At 48.9% G+C, this 23,844-nt stretch overlaps 1 protein-coding gene across 1 annotated transcript; it reads left to right on the forward strand.

Moving 5' to 3' along the window:
* The first annotated feature begins 20,666 nt into the window (after positions 1 to 20,666).
* On the forward strand, positions 20,667 to 22,270 carry LOC115325000 (uncharacterized protein K02A2.6-like). Its single transcript, XM_029985695.4, has one exon. The coding sequence runs from the start codon at positions 21,088 to 21,090 to the stop codon at positions 22,255 to 22,257; it is 1,170 nt and encodes a 389-aa protein (XP_029841555.2). The 5' UTR covers positions 20,667 to 21,087; the 3' UTR covers positions 22,258 to 22,270.
* The last annotated feature ends 1,574 nt before the right edge of the window (positions 22,271 to 23,844 follow it).

Raw genomic sequence — 23,844 nt, forward strand, 5'->3', positions numbered from 1 at the left:
AACGCGTACAAATTGACCATTTTTTTAGAACGCCATAAAATGCTGCTCTTGTTTTATATCTTCACAAAGAAAGTTGATTTAGTGTGTTTTGATGATGCTTAGCAAGTTTCTAATTGGAACCATGGGTCTATTTTCACTGATTAAAAATTTCAGGAACATACTATACTTAGAGAGAGGCTGAAGCGGTTTTGTATTTGAGAAAACACTTTTAAATCTTCATATGACCTCCAGAATCTCAAATATGCAAATTATTTGGTAATTTTATGACTCGAGGCTGCATAGAGTCATTTTTAAAGCGCTGTGAAAGCACTTCCCTGGAGAGCGATGCCACAAAAGTGGCTTTCGAAATCTTTGCTCATGCATCTTCAGCACCTATCAAAGCTATGCACGCACGTGCTATTTTTTAAAAGGGCAGAAAAATGTGTCACGACTGGTGCCAATGCGGGAGAATATACCTAGAAAACTTGAGATTGGACGCGCGGCCCTTAAGCGACACGCTTGGCGGCCGAAAGGTCTTCTTACGATGTCACTATTGGTAGGATGTTTTTTGTGTTTTCTCACGTTTAGTTATATCTTTGTGGAAAACGAACGGGATATTCAGATTCGCGGGATAAAACTATGCTAGGATGAACCTCCAATCTAGTTTTCTGAAAGAAGACTGGCACATCTCTGTAATAAGCTGACTGATCATTACAAATTAGCCTTTTATACTATGCCGCCCTGGCCTTATAACTCACGTGCACAGACCGCGTAAATGTAGCTTTTACGGCTTTTTTAAAAAAAAATTTGTAAAACATACAAAAAAACACTCTCTAGAATGTCCCCCAATACGATACGATTGAATGGTTCCTTTCCCACTTGCATTGTTCAAGAAAGACCTGTGGACATCCAGCGTTTCATTGGAATGCTGGATGTCAGCGAGTCTACATTAGTGAGTGGTTTCAAACAAGCATGATGTTTGCACACCAGTAAGCTCTTATCCGAGGCTCACCAGGAGCACTAAGAGCAGAGGCAAAATGTCGTGACGTGGTAAATTTGGTTGCAGGTATTTATTTTTAGAAGAATTGCAAGCAGCAAAGCTTAATTTTGCTCAAAAGAAGATAATTAAAAATTCAATACTGAACAAAGGTGTCCCTTGAGCTGTCAGACCAAACTCCCACTCTTGCCACTCAGGAGTTCCTAACTTGTGCGTAGAGGATCAGCACAACCCAGATTTGTGCTGCAAGCGCACCTGCAATATAAAAGTTGAATAAACATGAGATGAAATATGAGACGTTTACAATTCTCTGTAATCTGAAATTAGAGCAAAGATCTTGAAGAGGAGGATGGGAGGGTATGACCCCCCACCCTCTAACCCTCCTACTCTTCTGCTCCCTCCCATTTAGCGAAAAATTTCCCTGAATTTAGCGGGAAAATTTGCCCACTAAATTTAGCGGGTTAAGTTTTCCACAAAATTTAGCGCGGAAATTGATGTCACATGACCTCAACACAAATGCAGTTTTCCCACTAAAAGTAGCGGGGAAAATGACGTTGCATGACCGTGTCATGTCATCCATAAAAAATTCAGTTTCTCAGCTAGACTTAGCGGAAATATTAACGTCACATGACCGCAACATTAATTCAATTTCCTGCCAAGTTTAGTTGGGCGGTTACGCCGAGGGCGACGCCGCGAAACGCGGAAACGGGTGCTAAGAGCTGCGCTAAAAAAACTAAATGCAACAGGTGAAATAAGATGAAAATTAGAGATAAGAAAAAGAGAAGAGAATCTAAGATACCGTTCTCAGATCCTTCCTTTTGTCCGTTCTCAAATGTTTTGATTTCAAGAAATGTTTATCTCTTTATTCATACCCAGAGAACCCCTCCCAGTTTCAGCATGAATGCAATAAATCAATGCAGACTAGACCTTGTAAACTATAATGCACATGAAAATGAATGTTCGCCACATAGTCATGTATGAGTCAGTGGCTCAGATCTCTAAATACATTTGTATTGAGGAACATTCTTGAATAAAACTTCTGCGCTTTGAATTCGACAGTTTGTACTTCCATAAGGAACACTGTATGGCACTGATTTTTTTTGTGACACATCAGAAACAGCAGTGTCATCCTTGCATACCTAACAAGAATTTTTTTTTTAGCATGGCATGTGCTATTTTAATGCTTATACAGCCTCCTTTAACAAAATTTCCTTTGTAGAGCTTTTTGTTTTTTCTTATTTAACTCGCACGACAGATTCGGGACCTTGAATTCTCACTCGGCATCAACAGTTTTATATATTAATGTAATAGTGAAAGACAAGATTAATTGTCTTGAGTACGGCTCAACAAGCACAGATGTTGAGAAAAGTACTGAAGAAAACTCAAATGTCAAAATAAAAATAAGCTGGAATGTGGATACAATTAAGGACATGGTCGTGAATACAGTAGCAGATTCAATATGAAGAATACGTGTTAGACGCACACTCAAAGAAACCTGTTGCATCTATATTCATGCAAATTACTTCGCAGAACCCAGCGCTGCAGTCTCGGGTGCGAGTTCGCTGAATGAGTCCACTGAAAATGAGTGCAGACGGAAAAAGCAGTTTGATCTGTGACAATGAGCATTACATAGGCAAGTGACATGTCATTGTTACTGTTACAGTGGCGAATGTTTCAAACTGCCAGTCGTATCATTCTGCGAGTTCCATCCGTATATTACAGGGTTTGGCTCTCTTGAATTCTTTGCGAGAAAAATTATGAACTGGAAATGTCTAGCGTAGTTCTAAAAAAACTACTTCCAGAATCCTAACTCAGCATCATAAAGAATATAAAAAGTTTCTAGAGATAAGGTTAGTGCAGGAGTTGAATAAACTAAACACTTAGTTTTGTGAAACCATCTTGCCGTAGTAAACGTATAAAGTTCCCCTAGGTAGAGCTAGTCATTACGGATGGTTGTGCCCATTGCATACCATAAAAATTTAATTTGCGACCTACACTATTTACAGACTCAACCAACTCTGAGTAAGTGGAACACTTGGCACTAAAGATTGGTCTCACCATGGCTGTCTGCAAACATCCACATAATAATTTCCATAAACCTATGCATTTCAAGAAAATATTTGGAGCGAGCTGTTTAAACTGCCATAACACTTTTTAACACTAATAGAAAGCCTGTAGTGGGCCACAACTTAAGCAGTTTTTACTTCATTATGAAGGGCAATAACAAATATGTTAAGCTTAAAACTAGGCCTGCACTGAATTGCTTTCTTAAGTTGAACGTGGTATGCTCGGTTCAATATATTATCTTTGCAGAGCTGACAATGTGCAAGTTCCCATTTTTTTATATTTCACATCTCCCGACTGCTGGGTGGGGTAGGTACATAAGATTAATGACACCAACGTAACACAATGATTATTTTAAGAATTTGTTTGGGTATGGCACTAGCGAAGCCATCTGCGGGAAGTTATTTCTGTGACTCCGTCGAACCTACATCCGTGGGCTTTAAGTTCACATGTGAATCATGTCTGCAGACGCCTTTTCGTAATTGGAACTCCATCCAAACCGAGATTTCAATGTTTTTTGCATTTTAGGCTTAGTAGTGCTTTTGCTGTTTCACTTCAAGAATAGGTAAGAATGCTTATTTCGAGTAGCATACCTAACACTTGGTGGCATGAGGACTCCCTTGTTGTGATGCTAATCGAAAGCCACAGGCAGGGAGATACTGTGATGCTCTTGTTGCTGGGATTACCTCCCCCATGGTCCTGGCCGGACCACAGAAGAAGATTGAGTCCAAGCTTGTGGCCACTAGGATCTCCAGATCTTGAGGCAACCAAGTAGCTGGAAATAAAAACAAATCACAATCAAGTACTTGGCAGAGCTACATTAGAATGGCTAGCATATTCTTTCATGATCAGCACATAGATCCTTTTGTTTTTATACTTTGTACTTGTACCTATTAAAGAACTGCTCCTTCACAGCCACAGTCATAAATACACCACAGGACAAGGCCACACAGGCCTTGAAATGATGGGTACCGAATTGAGGCGAATGATCAAATGCATTCATTTAACCCTCTTTCACCCCAACCTGGGAGATTTCTGTCAAATATTCACATTTAACTCTAAAGAGTATAAAAAAAACCTACTACTGCAATGCAGAGCCGTATAGTGGGAGAGTTTAGCCAGTGGGTGTGGTGACAAAGGTGCCGGAGAGGAGGAAAGGGAGGAGAGCGCCGAAGGAAAGAGAGAGAAGGCAGCAAAAAGGAGACGACCGCTATTTTGACGCAACGCTGTTGGCGCGGAGCACTGCTGAGGCTATGTGTCGTCTGCTACTGGCTTAATTCATTTTTGCCTTTATAAAAGTTTGCGTTTAAACATGGAGAAACTTCTTTCTTTAGGTTTTTAAGCCACCGAGGAATAACACTATATTATTTTATTGCCAGAGCCTGCCAAATAAAAGCAAAGGGCAGGTATCTGGATAGAAAGAGTTTAGTTGGCGCACCAAGAGGCTAACCAATAAAAATGGGTACCACTCTGCGCAAAATGCCTAAAAAGCGTGCATCTCTACTTGACACTAACAGCGGCACACACTATCTATTTTACTGACTAAAGGGTACTAGATCATTATTTTCAGCTAACTAGTCAAAAAAGATATTCTCGCCGACTTGCTTTTTAGGAAAATTTTTAAATTTACAAGAACTATTAAGACAACGGCTAAAAAAAAAGCAATGGCAATACCAACAATCGAATTCGCCTGCTCTCCAGTAGCACGACATCTATAGAAGGCAGACCTGCAGAATGAACAAGCAGTCTAAAGAAGAGTATGTCCCATGTATAATTTGTTTCCATGCTGCAAAGCAAGTGCTGGAAAGAGGTATCACGACATTAACAAAATTTCTTGCAATCAGTTGAGAACAAGTTAGAGCAGTGAACTTGTCCTTGCCCTTGGCATAACGTTTTAGTGTTGCCCATGGAAACTCAAATAAATTTGTGAATAAAAACAAAAAAAGACTAACCTTCATAAAAAAAGTCTAACTTTCGCAAAGAAAAGTTATCTTGAACAAAATATGCGGGATACAGTTGTACAGCATCCATTTTTGTGCTGAACCAATTTTGAGGCAAATCGGCGACAATGAAAAGAAAACGCCTGAGTACATTAGGGAAAGACAGAAAGAATGCATACCTACAACAAAAAAATTTAGAACGACCACGGGCAGGAACCTCTGATGAGGCTCTCGGAGTGACTCCCTGCAATGGGCCTGCGCAGACCAGAGAACAAGATCTGTCAGAGCTTGCAGCCATAAGGTGCTTCATACCATGAAGTTCCAGAAGTAGCTGCAATTGCAAGCAAAGTGCATTTCATTTCTCTGCAGAATGGAGAGTTTAATAGCTAGTATGCATTCATAAGGTGATACAGTCACGAATGCAGATTTTTCAATGCAGCACTATATCACCAAATTGTTAACCGTGCCGGGCAACACTAAAAACCGGGAGCATTATTCCAAAGTATCTCAGTTTAAAGTTAACCACGGCAGAAGCTGCAAGCCATGTGACCTTCTAGTTGGATGCCATGGTACGTCGAGCTTATAATCATGTCTCACACTGTTTTTGCTGCAATGGCTTGTAGTGTCAAAAGTGGTCCAGCTTAAAGAGATGCAAAGTATAGACGTTTGTGAGTGGGGTCCAGACCTAGTCTTGAGCTACATTGCGAGGAAGGACGTTTCAACCGGGATGTTGGCTGTCTGCATCCACACGACCAGCTTGTGCACAGCGATTGCTCGTGCCGAGTACATGTCCTCGACAGTGCCATTATTTGACAAGCAGTTTTATGAATGTTAAACATGACTGACTTGCAGAGAGACTGCATCTCAACAGCTAATGACTTGGGATACCTAACTGAATACTGATATATTAACTGAATGCAAAACAAATTACCTAGCAGGCATTAAATTTATCAACAGGGTGGGTCGACTCCGCATTAAGTTGCAGTCGATGCGTCAGGCACGTAGCCAGGATTTTGTTTCAGGGGGGGCCCCCTCATAACAAAACGCTGTATGAGGGGGAGGGGGGAGAAGGACCCATGCAAAATGGAAGATATCGGGGGGGGGAGGGGGGGGGGGGGCCGGGCCTCATAAGCCTCCCCCTGGCTACGTGCCTGTGATGCGTAATAGGACAATACAAACAGAGATATGCCTTACAATTCCTTTTGCACCCCCAAAATGATGTGTTTTTGAAGGTAAGATACACAATGTTCTTGATTCAGAAGGTGCCTCAGCTGTACAAATGCATATGCAGTAAGGGCACTCGCCAAGCCTATTCTCCTCAGCTCTGTGCAGGTTTAGCTAAGTTAGAGTATAGAGGTACACGCTCACTGGCAGCATGAGAAAGGCAGGGAGAAGTCTCCGTTGTTCCACCACCAGCCCGTCTGCTACCTTCGATGACGTTTCAGCACCTCGTGAGCCTGGAGCAAGCACATCTGTCCAAAGTGGGGTGAAAAGCACAAGCACGTGCTGGAGGACGCCCAGCCATTCTCTTTTTGTCATCGACTATTCTACATATTTTAGTATGACATATTTTTAAGTGAGAAAAAGTATTGCAAATATGCAGTCCAACTTTGACCATAATACAGAAGTCTGATAAAGATAACAGTTGCCATTCACCATTTTCCAAATAAGTGCTCCCACCTATCGGAACATCTACACATGCGGTGCGTGAGTGGGTTCAGGACTGAGACGCTAGAAAATGAAGCGCTCACAAGGCTTGTCTGGCCCTTCCAACCATGCGGGTACATTCATCGCAAATCCCAGATTTTTAGACAAAATGATTTAGAATAAGCAACTCTTCTCTACGCCCGAGGTAGAACATTGAATTGTGATTCCCCCATATTGTGCCAACCATCCTTCAACCTGCGGTACCACCTGCAAATGAACTATGTTGTGCTGCGGCACGCGTCCATGCTGCCTGCTTGAGAAGAAAACCACGGCTCATGTTGAAGACGACATCTCACAATGTACAGGCAACAATGTTTAACGAACTAAAACAAAGTTGATATCATTCAATAGACACAGATAGGCTTACAAAATGTCGACACCATGATTGTTGTTGTTGGTTTTACTCCTGCATACAAACATAAGTGACTTCCTCTTTCCTCCGATGTACAGTAAAACCCCCTTATCTTCGTGGCCCCTATTTCTTCTCGAATCGGTCACAGAGGACATAATCGCAGCCACTGAATTCTGCAAAATTAAAGGGCGCGAAAATTAAAGGTTCGCCAACATTAAAGAATTTACTGTTCTTCCGTGTGTCACATGATGTTAACATTTCAAGGAGACTGAAGGCATCGGTTTAAGAAAAAATTGACCTATGAAAAAAAATGCCCTTCTCCAGGTTAGGCACGCGAGGTTCTTCTGCACTACCTAAGGCGGCAAGTTTGTTTCGGCAGAGCTTTTGGTTAAACGGAGTCACAAAAGTAGCTATACTTGGAGTCAACTATTTTGTGCTGCATTATAAAGCTAGAGTAAATTCCACTGTGCTTCTGCACAGCACTGTTTGTTGCAAGAGCATATGTGGTTTAGTGTTGCATCCCATTTGCATGATCTAGAGAAACTAGCGCTGACAGACTTGGAGCACTCAAAAAAAAAAAAAAAAAAAAACAGCCGACTGTGGGAACATTGAGAGATGCGAACTGTGCATTTCTTAAAAGTGAATTCGAGCAAAGGTAAAGACAATATGTATACTTACGGCGGCCATACTTGCCTTTCCATAGCATGACCACTTTTCCCTCGGTAGCACCATCCAGTAAGCACCAGCAACACGCCCATAAGACGCCGCCGACTCATGGATTGAATGACGACCCGCCTGAGGACTTGGAAGGAGATCCGGAACACTGCTTTAGGCCAGATGTTGTATCTGGAGGGGGCAGGGACTAAAAGTAAAAATTAACAAATTTATCTGAAGCGCTACATTCCTATAGCATAAACTCTAGGATAGCAGCATTTTTTTTTTTTGAGGTCAGTGATGCATTTTACTTAAGCACAAATGGTTGGTTTATATGATGAACCTGCAGCTCCTATTTTCCTTAAGTGTAACGGAGTGTCTAACGTTACGTCCGACGGAACCCGAAATAAAAATTAAAGTTACGCCCAACGTAACTGTCAAGCATTCGAGTTGCGTCCGACGTAACCCAAAATAAAAATTAAAGTTACCGTATTTACTCGAAAATAGGTTGAACCCTATTTATTGGATCCACCAAGAACAAAAAAAGAAAAATTCAAATATAGGTTGACCTTTTCTTATTTTTAAGAACTGGGGAAATTTTGGGCAAAAGAAAGAAAAAAACCTTTATTTACATCACTCTCAGCTAAATCACGGGGCGATGCCAAAAACTTCATCACCGTCAGAACTTCTGGACATGTTATCATCGTCCGAAGCTTCGTCAGCTGGGTAGACATCCTCGCAAATTCGCAGCAATACTTCACTGACACCGTTGTAAAATGACAAGAAACGAAAAAAGGTGCGAAGCGACGGAAGACAAACTACAAAGACGCAAGCAAAGCCGCCCTGTCGCCATGAGCAACACGCGAGCCGAGCCGCCTCAAGCAACTAACAAAAATAACATCTTTTTTTTTTTTTTTGTGCGCGTTTGCGAGGATGGAGGGTAAAGTGCATGGCGCATCGCGTTCCTCTCCTTACCCGTTGCCCAGCAAGGGGAATTCTAGAGGCGCGATGTCGAAATCCGACGCGCACCGCGGGCGGCGAGCCATTTCGGCAACCAAAAGCTTTTCGAAACAAGAAGCGGCGCGGCTCTACGGCAACACCGGCTCGGTGACTCGATAGCTTCATACCTCCGGTAGGGTCGCAAAATTTGGTCGCGAATGTAGGTGTCGAAATTCACAATTTCCAAGAGAGAAAAAAAAAAGAAAAGGTCGATTTGTATTCGAATAAACACGGCAGTCAGCCGCGCGACGAGACACACATTATGAAAGCGATTGGTGCGAGCGACCAAGGCGATGAGCGACGTTTTCTAGAAGCCCAAGAACCGACCGGCGCAAGCAGCGAGAGTGAGAAATCTTCGGCGCTCGGCAGCGGCTCTCGTAGCTTCTCGCCGTCGCTCGTCTCGTTGATCGCTATATTGCTTACATGCCGTTCAGAAAGGCGCTCTAAGTGCTTACCATTGCATTGGGACCAGCCTCGCATCCAACCGTAACCAGTCTTGACTTTTTCTTTTTTTTTAGCCGCCCAGGTAGAAGTTAACATCGTACATACACCGTTTTCAAGCATGGCTCCTCGTTCATTGCTCGATTTACATTTTCAGCAAATGACCGCAATGAAGCACAATTATTCTAGTTCAAAATTCTCACGAACACTTGGCACGCATACTTATACTGTAGCGCACCTAACGTAATTTAAAAGTAGAACGAAAACGGAACGAGATTCACTTACCGCTTCACGGATCCTAGGCCTTCGGATCCTAGGCCTAACGGCCGTACTTGGAAGTCGCCTGCGGTCCGGCGATCGGACGAGTCGAGCCGGCCTGACGCAGGCTGACCACGCCTGGTTGAACTATGAGAGGCGCCGTCCAGTTGAGAGCCAGAGACGCAGTAGAAACGGACCGCAAAACATCTGTCCCGTAATCGTAAACGAGCCAACGACCCCCCCCCACCGCTCTATCTTCGCCATCTCCGCGACGACGGCGACGACCGGAAGTGGAAGCCGCAAAGTTAGAAAAGCCGCGGCAGCGGAAGCCACTGGGCGGAAGCTTTAAGTTTCGGTTTCGCTTTTCTCCAACGCAGGCTACGGTCGCTACGGTTTCGGGCTGGTGGGTTTGTCGGGTTTGTGGCTGGTTGCGACGACGCGAGGGGCCACGAAAAGACGCCAAGTTGGCAGAGAACGAGTCACGGCCCACGATACGAGCAACGGGCCGTTTGCCGCTGTCGACCGGCGATGCGGTATCCGCGGCTTGGTGTCACGATCGGTTTGTTGCCGTGCGCGTTGACTCAAAGCTCGAAGTTATGCAGTTCCGTTCCGGCACCAGCCGCACCACGTTTTCCGGTGCATCGCACGTGGAGGCCTTTCGGCGCATTCAGTGAACGTAAAGATCGTGCCCGCTGTCTTCGGTGCTGTGGAAGAAGTTGGGAGACGGAAGGCGTCGAGGACTCCAGGCCGGGCCGCCGGTTCACTCTGAACGAGAGGCGACGTGTGTGTGCACGCTTTGAGGAAGCCTCCGCGTTTCGCCGCGCTAGACCTCGCCGATCGCGACCGGACCAACCGGACCCCGAGTCCGAGAGGCTCTTACGGAGCCAGGAACTGCACCGAGGTAGGAGCTGCTCGTTCTGCGCTACCATGCAGTGCTCTACAGTGCTCGGAGCTCTCGGTGTCATTCGTGCTTGCACCGAAGCCTTTGTGACCCCTTCGGACGCGCAAGTCGTACTTCGCAAAGGTTTGGACGGGGCCACCCTCACCGAGCAGCTCCGCTATATTCCGCTTACTTATGATCGCAATAAAAGCTTGCGTTCTCGGGAAAAAAATTGCGGGACCGCTCTCCGCGCCGCCGACGAGGTTGGCCGCCGCCATGTTCTCAGCTGTTCACTCGCTCCCGCAGCGAGCGCCTTCCGATAATCCTCCCCGTTCCAAAATGCGATGCGCTTTGCGCATTGTGCCGTTTACATGACCGCATATTGAATGCGGCAACTGGATTCAATGCGACTAAGTCGCATTCGTGTAAACGTGGCTTATGTTCTTTTTCGACATGTATGGTGTATGTAACGATAGCGGTGGTGAACGATGGACGTTTTTGTTGGAAGATGGCGGTCGTCTTTCTGCATGTATAATTTGGCTATACCGGTGGTCTTGTAGTATAAGCGTTTTGGTGGAAAGACGGCAGTCGCCTACGTCATCGGACGCAAAATCATACCAGCCACACCGAACCATATCGGCAAGCAAAGTGGCTGCCAGTATAGACAGACCCGGAGCCATAGCGGTGCCGGTATCTCCAGTTATGCAGAACGCCAAACCAAACTAGCTGCATGCGTAACACAAAGAAATTATGTTGGTGTCATACCAGAACTGTACAAGCAGCAGGTTTGTTTCTTGTACGTTTTTCCAATAGGGGAGCGCATCTTTGCACCTGCGGTCCAGCTGCCCGGTGGCCGCAGTGCGAAGCCGCCCCCTCGCCTCCCTCGTAGGATGAAGGGAAGCAAGGCGCACGTGTGTTGCGTGTCTAAGCCCCTGGGGAACAGGACCGTGGGCGCAGAGATGAGCTCTGATAAGAAACTGAAACCTAGAAACTCATCCAAATAAAGCTTTTTACGGAATGCATAAAACGCTATTCCTGCATTATATCCTTCTAAAAAAACTCGATTTTGTGGTTTTCAATGACTCAGCAAGTTTCTAATTGAAACCATATTTTCATTTTCACTAATTAAAAAGTTGATTAACAAATTGTATTTAATTATCTGACTGATCGTTACGACTAGGTCCCTATACTATGTACGCCTGGCCGTATAACTCGCCTGCATAAACCGCATTAATTTAGCTTTCACGACCTTTCTAAACATATATGTAAAGCTTAAAACTAAATCGCCCTGTACAACAGTGAAAAGGCGAAACCAACATGCTGGAGCCATATGGCTCCACCATGCTGGTATCGCCTTTTTGCTGGTATAGGATGTCCCATATTACGTTATGCATGTATGGTTCCGTCCGCCTACATGGTTCCGCCTTAATCCACTACGCTGGTATAGGATGTCCCATAATACGACACGCTTGTATGGTTCCGCCCACTTGTATCGTTCCACCTTATTCCACTATACTGGAGCCGCCTTTTTCGCTTGTATAGGATGTCCCATATTACGGTTACGCTTGTATGAGCCTTTTCCGTCATCTTTCCATCATCGATATTTTCCAACAGGGCTGGTTCCATAATCAAGCTCGACAGGCGCGCATATGTGGATAAGCGAGTTCCACTCACCCCCGACCAGACCAGGGCGACCAGAAGTCACTTGAGACACAATCAGCAGTTTATGTTTGTAAGCATCAAAAAGGTCTATATACTAAACCAACCGAATCCACTTGGCAAAAGGCTGCCATAAGATATAACATGTCAGAGGAAAGGTTCTTTCAAACAGCCCCATTTTCTAACCTTGGGTTATTTACGAAAGTTTACGTACAATTTACCGGTACATCTTTGCTTGATATGTATCGTGGCTATTTGCTGAAGGAGATAGAGCCTGGCACACGACATTCGAGAAACAAATGTTTCATTGGCTCATACGTAACTTGAGAAAACAGTGCTGTGTGAACCAAACTTTAAGGGCGAAAAAAGCTTACATTGCTCAATTTGGTGCATTAAGAACAGCTCCTCTCTACCTCAGGTGTCTGCAGAACTCCAAAAATAAGCTTGATTGCGAATTCGAGAGAATTTCACAAAAGTTTTGTCTCATCCGATTAAAGAGTATTCAGCACGGAACATCAGGAACGTTTTCAGTAGGTAAAAAAGGCGTGACCCCAAAACAAAGAGTAAGTTCTTGACTTCTAAAGATGAGATTAACCCTTTCCTAAAGAAATGTGTAAAGGGTGTGTTGTATGGGTGACACAATAAGCGGGCAACAGCTAGCGCGCGCTCGTGCGTCTCGCGCCACTGTTCCTGGGCGCCATATTGCCGCGCGCAAGGCTGAGAAAGCAACGCTCGGTCGCGGTCCTCCAGAAAGCTCCCGTTTATTCATGTACCGCCCGTAACTTCTATCATTTATCCTGCTTTTGTTTTCTAGAAAGTGCGTGTTCATTCTCGCCCCGATCACGCGACGCTCGAACCGTTTTCGCCGAATCTTCGAGATAGCGACGCACTCTAGATAAGAGGCCGCCCGCGACCTTGTCGAGTCAGTCTCGCCCCAGCGCTCGATTCTGCTGACACGCCGACTTCGACGCCCGCGACGCTCTGTTTTCTTCTGTTTCCTTCTTTATTTTTGGCACAAGTTCGCCACATTAAACGTTTATTTATTTCTGTTTATTTCTCGTTTATTGGTCACGAATCACCACCCGTGACATTCTGGTGGAGGTGCGGGGTATCGATCCCCGTACCTCTCGCAGAATGTCACGGGTGGTGCCGCGCGCAAGGCTGAGAAAGCAACGCTCGGTCGCGGTCCTCCAGAAAGCTCCCGTTTATTCATGTACCGCCCGTAACTTCTATCATTTATCCTGCTTTTGTTTTCTAGAAAGTGCGTGTTCATTCTCGCCCCGATCACGCGACGCTCGAACCGTTTTCGCCGAATCTTCGAGATAGCGACGCACTCTAGATAAGAGGCCGCCCGCGACCTTGTCGAGTCAGTCTCGCCCCAGCGCTCGATTCTGCTGACACGCCGACTTCGACGCCCGCGACGCTCTGTTTTCTTCTGTTTCCTTCTTTATTTTTGGCACAAGTTCGCCACATTAAACGTTTATTTATTTCTGTTTATTTCTCGTTTATTGGTCACGAATCACCACCCGTGACATTCTTAGGCTGTGCGCGAAGAAGTGCGTCGGGCGCTCCAACCAGAGGTTCCCGTCACCACGGTGGCACCGGAGGAACCGATGTTGAGCTACGCCGCAATGGCCCGACGACCGCCGCAAGCCCCCCGTCAAGCCACGTCGCCACCCCGAAGAGACGCCCCAACGCCGCATTACCCCCGACGACAGGAAGATCAAGCGCACGTTCACCCAGACCGACCTGCGCCGAGGAAGACAGACGTCTGGAGGACGGCCGACCGACGCCCGCTGTGTTACCACTGCGGGGAAGCTGACCATGTGTACCGCCGATGCCCATACCGACGACTCGGGCTGCGCGGATTCCACCCAAGCGACCCGCGTCCCAGGTATGGTGAACGCCCTCGGGAGATCGACGAGTACTTGCGACGACCCCAGTCCCCCGAGCCTGCGTCCCGCCGAGAGTTCCGATCGCCTTCACCACGACGTCCAGCTTCGCCGATGCACCGACCCCGACGTGAAAGCCTGTCGCCCCTTGCTCCACGCCGGGGAAACTAGGCGCGGCAACCCCTGGAGGTGGAGTTGCCGAAGACGACCGACGCCAAGATCCTCCACGAACGTCGGAGGGCCCCCACTCGAACGCTACCGGAGACCGAAACGACGCTCCTGAAACGGTGTCCAACAACCTAAACGTCATCATCGACGGCCACGACGCATCGGCACTCGTGGACACCGGAGCAGACTACTCAGTTTTGAGTGGGAGGCTCTCCCGCCGCCTTCGAAAAGTCACGACGCCGTGGGATGGACCTCAAATACGAACCGCCGGTGGGCACCTCATCACACCAATCGGGCGATGCACCGCTCGCGTCGAGATCCACGGTGAGACGTGCCCTGTAAAGTTCGTCGTTCTGCAAGACTGTTCGAGGGACGTTATCCTCGGAATGGACTTCCTCTGCGAGTATGGCGCCGTCATCGACCTCGGAGCAAACCGGTTGACGCTGCGAAAGCCTGTTTCACCACCGGAGGAATTCAAAGCGACGTCATCTGCGGTCCGAGTCCTCGCCAGCCACGTTAACTTACCGCCGCGGTCGAGTGTTTTCGTACCCGTCGGGATCACCGAACATTTCTGCGGCGAAGTTCTGCTCGAAGGAAGCCTCCAGTTGCTTCTGGGAAGAGGAATAGGCGTCGCAAGAGGAGTTGCTGAACTTCAGGATGGCCGCACTGTGGTCCTCGTCACGAACTTCCGAAACGAACCGCAACACCTAACAAAAGGTGCAGCCGTGGGCCAGGTCGGGGAACTCCAAAACTCCGCCGCTGTCGCCGCCATTACTGACGAATTCTCGCCACCTCAGCAAGACAGTGCGTCGCCAGCGCAGCTCGACATTGACCCTAAACTCCCGGGCCCGAAACGACGACAGTTGATTAACCTTCTCGCCGAATACCGCGACTCCTTTGCCACGTCGTCGAAGGTGCGCCAAACCACCGTTGCGAAGCACCGCATCGTTACCGAGGACGACGCGCGCCCTGTGCATCGATCGCCATACAGAGTCTCCGTTAAGGAAAGGCAGGCGATCCAGGAGCAAGTTCAAGAAATGCTGAACGACGACATAATTCAACCTTCAAGCAGTCCTTGGGCCTCTCCAGTCGTACTGGTTAAGAAGAAAGACGGGACGCTTAGGTTCTGTGTAGACTACCGGCAGCTGAACACGGTGACGAAGAAAGACGTCTACCCACTCCCCCGCATCGACGACACTCTAGACCGGCTGCGCCACTCTCGATATTTCTCATCGATGGACTTGAAGAGCGGCTACTGGCAGATCGAAGTCGACGAAAGGGACCGAGAAAAGACAGCCTTCGTCACGCCGGATGGACTGTACGAGTTCAAAGTGATGCCCTTCGGACTGTGCACGGCGCCAGCAACTTTCCAACGTGTCATGGACACCGTACTGGCAGGACTGAAGTGGCAGAGCTGTCTCGTCTACCTCGACGACGTCGTCGTGTTTTCCAGCGACTTCGACGAGCACTTGCGACGACTCCGAGCAGTTCTCCAAGCCATACGGACCGCCGGACTCACCCTGAAGCCGTCAAAGTGTCGGTTCGCTTATGACGAACTGAAGTTCCTCGGCCACGTGGTTAGTAACGAAGGTGTCCGCCCAGACCCCGAGAAGACTCGTGCTGTCGCAGCATTTCCAGCGCCAAGAGACAAGAAGGCCGTCCGAAGGTTCCTTGGGCTATGTGCCTACTATCGGCGCTTCGTTCGAGATTTCGCAAGAATTTCCGCACCGCTCACACACCTCACGAAGGACGCCGAGAAGTTCGAATGGGCCGATGAACAGCAGCAGGCATTTGACGAGCTGAAGCGACGACTGCAGACTCCTCCTGTTCTTGGACATTTCGACCAGGATGCGGAAACCGAGATTCACACGGACGCAAGTAACGCAGGGCTTGGCGCGGTTTTGGTTCAAGTACAAGAAGGCACCGAGCGAGTCATCGCCTACGCAAGTCGGACATTGACCAAGGCGGAGAGAAATTACTCCACGACTGAAAAAGAATGCCTTGCGGTCGTCTGGGCAATCACGAAGTTTCGTCCGTACTTATACGGGAGCCCGTTCCGGGTAGTCACGGACCACCACTCGCTCTGCTGGCTTGCGAACCTCAAGGACCCGTCAGGACGCCTCGCGCGGTGGAGTCTCCGACTACAAGAGTTCAACATGACCGTCGTCTACAAGTCGGGCCGCAAGCACAGCGACGCCGACTGCCTGTCCAGAGCTCCCGTCGCAACACCTTCCGGCAGCAGCGACGACGATGACGACGAGTGTTTTCTGGGCGCAGTGAACATCGACGACATGGCCCGGCGTCAACGAGACGATCCTGAGCTGCGCGCACTAATAGAGCACCTGGAAGGGCGCGGGAGTACCGTGCCACGTGTTTTTTCACGAGCGCTGCCGACCTTCGCCATTAGACAAGGTGTACTCTACAAAGAGAACTTCGGGAACAACAACTCGCCATGGCTGCTGGTAATCCCGACCGACCTTCGGGAGGAGATCTTTCAAGCCTGCCACGACGACCCGACGTCCGGACACCTTGGTTACAGCCGGACCCTGGCACGTATTCGTGAAAAGTATTACTGGCCCAAGCTCCCCAAAACCGTCCACCTGTACACGCGATCATGTCATGAATGCCAGCGACGAAAGAAACCTCCGACGAGGCCGGCCGGACTCTTGCAGTCAATTCCTCCGCCAACAGCACCCTTCCAGCAGATCGGAATGGATCTACTTGGCCCTTTTCCGCCGTCGACGTCGGGAAATCGCTGGATCATCGTCGCCACAGATTATCTCACGCGGTATGCCGAAACGAAAGCCCTTCCTTCCGGAACTGCTGTGGAAGTTGCCAAGTTTTTCATTGAATCCATCGTCCTCCGGCACGGCGCTCCCGAAGTCCTGATCTCAGACCGTGGATCATCATTTATGGCCCAGCTGACGCAAGAAGTCCTTCGTCTCAGCCACACCAGCCATCGCCGCACCACGGCGTACCACCCGCAGACCAACGGGCTAACGGAGAGACTCAACAAGACCATCGCCGACATGATCTCCATGTACGTCGACGTGGAGCACAAGACATGGGACGAGGTGCTGCCGTACGTCACATTTGCCTACAACACGGCCGTACAAGAGACCACCGGAATGACACCCTTTCAGCTGGTGCATGGGCGCAAGGTAACGACAATGCTGAACGCTATGTTACCCCACGAAGTGGCTGTCGACGCAAGTGACGACGCCCAGGTGGTTGCCCAAAGGGCAGAAGAAGTCCGTCAGCTCGCCAGACTTCGGATTCAGGCTCAACAACGTGTCGACACTGGCCGCTACAACCTTCGTCGTCGGGACGTCCACTTCCAGCCCGGAGACAGGGTGTGGGTGTGGACACCGATTCGCCGCCGCGGTCTCAGCGAGAAGCTCCTGAAACGTTACTTTGGACCCTACAAAGTGCTTCGTCGACTCGGGGATCTGAACTACGAGGTGATGCCCGACGGAACACGAACATCGTCACGCCGCCCACCACGACCTGAGGTCGTCCACGTCGTGCGCCTGAAGCCGTACTACGCTCGATAGGACTGTGGACCTTTTGTGCTCCAAAAGACTCTTTAGTTTATCGTTCTTTTTTATTTTGATTTGTTTTACACTGCATCGGGGCGATGCACTTTTAAAGGGGGGAGTAATGCCGCGCGCAAGGCTGAGAAAGCAACGCTCGGTCGCGGTCCTCCAGAAAGCTCCCGTTTATTCATGTACCGCCCGTAACTTCTATCATTTATCCTGCTTTTGTTTTCTAGAAAGTGCGTGTTCATTCTCGCCCCGATCACGCGACGCTCGAACCGTTTTCGCCGAATCTTCGAGATAGCGACGCACTCTAGATAAGAGGCCGCCCGCGACCTTGTCGAGTCAGTCTCGCCCCAGCGCTCGATTCTGCTGACACGCCGACTTCGACGCCCGCGACGCTCTGTTTTCTTCTGTTTCCTTCTTTATTTTTGGCACAAGTTCGCCACATTAAACGTTTATTTATTTCTGTTTATTTCTCGTTTATTGGTCACGAATCACCACCCGTGACAATATCTATCTGAGCCAGCGCACCGTTTGCACCACCCGCTGCTATCCTGCCGCTCTCTCACGCCCGTGACTATGTGTCGTACTCCGGTAGTCCTGCAATAAAGATGTGCCAGCGAAGAACCCCATCGGCCTGTTACTCCAGATACCACACAGTGGCGACGAGGACACGGATTTCGCTGCTACAACGGGATGCAGAGACCGTCGGACGACTCAGCAACTGAGGGCCTTTCAACTGATGTTCCAGTATCTGGCATCTTGAATCAAGGACCAGAGGACCGGAAGGCAGTCACGATGGCCTTATTCGGGCAAGTCGAACCTTTTGATGACACGAAGTGTGATTGGTTATCCTACGAGGAAAGGTTGCGAGCCTTTTTGAGAGCGAACGGGGTAGCGGACGCAAACCGAGTTGACGTGGTCATAAGCCTCATAGGAGCTGACACGTATAAGTTGCTCAAGACTCTAGTAGCGCCTGAGGACCCGGCATTGAAGAGTTTTGAAGATGTGCTGGCCGTTTTGCGAAACCACTTGTCGCCGAGGCCGTCGGTCATCGCAGAAAGGGCAACGTTCCATAAGAGAGAACAACAGGAAGGGGAATCGGTCGGAAAATATGTCGCCGAGCTCAAAAGAATGACACAGACGTGCAATTTTGGAAGTAACCTGGAAGAAACCCTCAGAGACAGATTCGTCAGCGGTCTGAGTCGTGTTGACATTCAGAGAGTTTTGTTTGCCGAAGATGAGAGCCTGACATTCAAGAAAGCTGTGGAAAAAGCGTTAACTATTGAAAGAGCCACCATGAATGTGCAGGCGTGTCATAATAAGGCGGACAACGACCAACTCGAACTGCAGAAACTGACGGCGGTGAAACCGAAAGCGGTAGTGGGGGCTCAGGACAAATGTTTCCGTTGTGGGTCCCCTAAGCACATTGCCTCGTCATGCCCGCACCGTAACGCTATTTGTTATCGCTGCAACCGTGAGGGTCACTTCCAACGTTTCTGTAAAGCATCACTGGCCAATACACCACGCAGAGCAAAACAGTTCAGAAACTTCTCCGCTGAGGAAGAAAAGAGTGAAGCGATATACGGGCTTCAAGACAGAAACATGAATGCGCCGTTCTACTACACGCTCAAGGTCGGGAACGCTCCTCTTCAGATGGAACTAGACACCGGTGCTGCCGTGTCTATCATTTCGAAACGCCAGTTCCAATCGTTGTTTCCTCGCACAGAGCTGTCTCCGGCGTCACTAATACTGCGCACGTACACCGGCGAGCGTGTCAAGCCAAAAGGAGTGGCGACGGTGGACGTAGAGTACCGAGACTTCAAAGGAAAACTTCCGCTTCACGTACTGGGAGAAGATGGGCCACCTTTGATTGGCAGAGACTGGGTCTACAAGCTCAAGTTTGACTTGGGATCGCTAAACGCGGTCAGCGTTGATGTAAAAGCGTCTCTCCAAGACATCCTAATACGCTACCAGGATGTGTTCAAGGACGAGCTCGGATGCATGCGAGGGGAAGAGGCTCGGCTAAGCTTAAGGGAAGGTGCGAGTCCAAAGTTTCTGAAAGCTAGAAGTATGCCGTTCGCCCTGAAGCCAGCTGTAGAAGAAGAGCTAAAGAGACTGGAGGTGACAGGTGTCATTGAAGCGGTGGCCCATAGTGACTACGCTACACCAGTTGTCCCGGTTTTGAAGAAGGATGGGTCTGTACGCCTTTGCGGGGACAACAAAACAACGGTAAACCCATGCCTGGACGTGGAGCAGTACCCGTTGCCAAGGTTGGAAGATATTCTAGCAACGGTAGCTGGGGCGACTGTTTTCTCGAAAATAGACTTAAGTCGTGCATACCAGCAAGTTCCGGTCCACCCTGAGTCACAACCCTATCTGACAATCAACACGCACAAGGGTCTCTTCCGCGTCAAGCGTTTGGCGTTTGGGATCGCTTCAGCTCCAGCACTGTTTCAAAAGATAATGGACAGCTTGCTGGCGGGAATTCAAGGAGTAACCTGCTATCTCGACGATATCCTGGTAACAGGGAAGACCGCCGGGGATCACCTGAAGAATTTGGAGCAAGTCTTAAAGAAACTGAGTGACAAGGGCGTCCGAGTCAAGAAAGAAAAGTGTGAGTTCTTGAAGGCAAGTTTGAAGTTCCTGGGGCACCAAGTCGGCGAGCAAGGGGTAGCCGTGTTGGCAGAAAATGTGCAAGCGATCCTCGATGCACCTCGACCGCAAGACTCAAAACAGTTACGGTCGTTTTTGGGAATGGTGACATTCTACGGAAAGTTCCTCCCAGACCTCTCGACCACAATAGCACCGCTGAACGAGCTACTAAGAAAAGATGTCGTCTGGACCTGGAGCAAGCGCTGTCAAGACGCTTTTAACATGGTGAAGAGGCTTCTGGTTGACGCACCTGTCCTGGCACACTACGACCCCAAGGCAGACCTTCAGGTGTCATGTGATGCCTCGGCATACGGTCTCGGAGCCGTCCTGTCCAGGGTGTACTCCAACGGCGACACACGGCCTATCGCGTTTGCGTCGAGAACCTTGACATCGAGTGAAAAGAACTACAGCCAACTAGAAAAGGAGGCACTGGCTATTGTGTTTGGCGTGAAGAAATGTCACATCTACTTGTTTGGACGATCCTTCGTGTTGGTCACTGATCACGAACCGTTGCAAACCATTCTTGGTCCAAAGACGGGAATTCCGAGCATTGCTGCCGCACGTCTGCAGAGATGGGCTATTACCCTTTCCGCCTATCAGTACCGATTGGTTTACCGACCGGGTCGACTCAACGTGGAGGCGGACTGCTTGTCACGACTTCCAGTTCCTGGGTTTCAGGATGAAGACTACGAGGATGACGTCGCGGCGTTTCTCAGTCTCCGCCTGCAGTCTTTTCCGGTAAGCAGCCAAGAGATCGCACAATTTACAGCAAAAGATAAAGAGCTCTGTCAAGTGGCAAGGTTCCTTGCCGGTGCGTGGCCCGCAAAAGTAGAAGATTGTCTGAAGCGTTACTCTGCAAGAAGAAGCGAGCTGACGTGGCACCAGAATTGCCTTTTGTGGGGAATGAGGGTTGTGATCCCGAAGGGACTGCGCGAACGCGTACTGGACGAGCTGCATGAAGGGCATCCTGGAATCGTAAGGATGAAAGAACTGGCACGCAGCTATGTATGGTGGCCGGAGGTCGATGCGGATATTGAATATCGCGTCAGGTCGTGTGATACCTGCCAACAGCAGCAGAGTCTTCCAGGTCCAGCCCCGCTGCATCCGTGGTCCTGGCCAACTCGTCCGTGGCAAAGGCTGCACTTGGATTTTGCGGGACCTTTCCAGGGCCGTCATTTTCTGGTGAGCGTCGACTCCCACTCCAAGTGGCCCGAGGTTTTTGTGATGAACAGCACATCGGCCGAAGCAACTATTGAAAAGCTGAGGGAGCTGTTTAGTCATTTCGGTCTGCCAGATGTTGTTGTCAGTGACAATGGCCCCCAATTTTGTTCCCAAGAATTTCAGATTTTCTTGCGAGAGAACGGTGTGAGGCACGTCAGGACCGCCCCCTACCATCCATCAAGTAATGGGCTGGCTGAGCGTTTCATCCGCACCCTGAAGGAGGCCTTACGAAAAGAGATGCCGGGCCGGCCTCTGTCCCGTCGACTAGCAAGTTTCTTGTTAGCTTACAGAAACACACCGCACGCCACAACCCTTCAGAGTCCTGCGGAGTTGCTGCTTGGGCGGCGGCTCACTACCCGTCTCGACAGACTGCGACCCTCTGCAGAGGAAACTGTTCACCGCAAGCAGGACGTGCTACAGGTGAAGCACAGTGGCAAACACCGACACTTCGTGCCGGGTGATAAGGTGTACGTCAAGAACTTCCGGCCGGGTGAGAGGTGGTTGCACGGAGTCGTCATGGCTAGATCCGGACCGGTCTCCTACAGGCTTCGTGTGACCACACCGCGGGGGACCTTCGTGTGGCGGCGACACCAAGACCACCTGCGGTTGCGGGAGAGCTCTACCCCAGAGGAGGAGGAAGGTGGTTTGCTGATACCGAGTGTCCTGCCATCATCGCCAACCCCAGGGCAAGGGGAACTCGTGAACGAGCTGCCTCCAGTTGGGTCACCGGTGGTAGAGGGACAAGACATGGGATCAACTCCAGTCTCCGGTCGTTCCCCAGCCCAGCCGCAAGAAATTCAGCGCCGGTATCCCGAACGGCAACGGCGTGCGCCTAATAGGTTTTCGCCTTGAGAAGGAAGAGAAAAAGACGAGGACCTTGTGTTTTTTCAGAACTGTAATTATTTTGTATTTAGTATGTCTGTACTTTGTACTTTCCAGAACTTCAATTATTCTCGTGTTTTGTTAAATTGTCATATCGTGTTACTTTGTGAGTATTGCACTGGAACGCCGTCGAATGGTATTACTGTGCTGAACTAAGTGTGGGGGAGTGTTGTATGGGTGACACAATAAGCGGGCAACAGCTAGCGCGCGCTCGTGCGTCTCGCGCCACTGTTCCTGGGCGCCATATCTATCTGAGCCAGCGCACCGTTTGCACCACCCGCTGCTATCCTGCCGCTCTCTCACGCCCGTGACTATGTGTCGTACTCCGGTAGTCCTGCAATAAAGATGTGCCAGCGAAGAACCCCATCGGCCTGTTACTCCAGATACCACAGGGTGGACCTAACATTTTTGCTTGCCGGTTAAAACAAGTGGTGCAGGACCATATACAGCCTCCTCGGTGACTCAGAGGCAAAGTGCCGACCTACCGATCCCTAGCTAACGGACTCAAATCGCTGGTGAGGTTCCCCTACTCTGAAGGTGCATTCAGACTGGCGTTTGAATCTCAACCGCGAAAAGGATCGGCTCGTTGTAATCCTAAAAGGTGCGTGAGTGGTTAACTCTACTGAAAATTTAACCAAACGCATCCGCAACCCCGCAACCGCTTTACGAACATGTTTGGACCGCCATTGTCTATGCGGCGTAAGGGACGCTAATCGCGGAGGTGCTATGTAGACAAGATTTTGGTCCCACGTCAGAAGATCTCGGGGGGAGGTGGGGGAGCGGGGGGGGGTAATTAATTCCCAGTCCTCTTCTGGCGTGCGGAATACCCTTCGTTGGTCTCGCAAGTAAACCCCGAAATTCGCCTTTGCAGGTCCACACGTATCGGATAACATCACTTTGGCGTGAAACCACTGCAAGAATTCAAGTAATTTTTGCTGCAGAGTTACTAGTACTGAATGAACTTCAACCATAATCTCACGTTGTGGGATTATGGTAGGGATAGTATAACTTTGGGCTTATAGATGCCGTCTTAAACCTTTCCATGTAAATACCAACCCGAGCGATGAATAGCAATAATGTTTGGAGATGGGCTAGTCGGTGATGCATTGTAAACATAGAAATAAAACAGCGCAAACGAAAACAAGGACAAGTAGAAGAAGGGACACAGACACAGCGCTGACTCACGACTTACTTTCTTTCTCTTCATTTTAAAACATATCAACATAAGAAAACAAGAAATGAAAAATAAAAGAAGAAGAATCCAGCATGTAGGACATCCTTTCTGTAATATGCCATCTGAAGAATTTTTTACACAAACTATACATTATATACCATTACAAAAACCAAATTAAAAAAAGCCAAAAACCACAGCGCAAGCCCTTATGCTCTGTGCGTACCTGTCTTGCACGCGGACTCTTGGTATGTCGGAACCCTTTTCTGGCTGCATGTAGGCACGCGCCTGTGGTTATAGGATCACTCCCATGGAAGCAGAAAGAAAGTATTAAAGAAACGTGCCCAAACTCCGAGGAAACTCGAACTCTTCACTGTATAATGACA

Source organism: Ixodes scapularis, unplaced genomic scaffold (assembly GCF_016920785.2).
Source record: "Ixodes scapularis isolate PalLabHiFi unplaced genomic scaffold, ASM1692078v2 PGA_scaffold0__279_contigs__length_252992795, whole genome shotgun sequence".
Taxonomy (NCBI): domain Eukaryota; kingdom Metazoa; phylum Arthropoda; class Arachnida; order Ixodida; family Ixodidae; genus Ixodes; species Ixodes scapularis.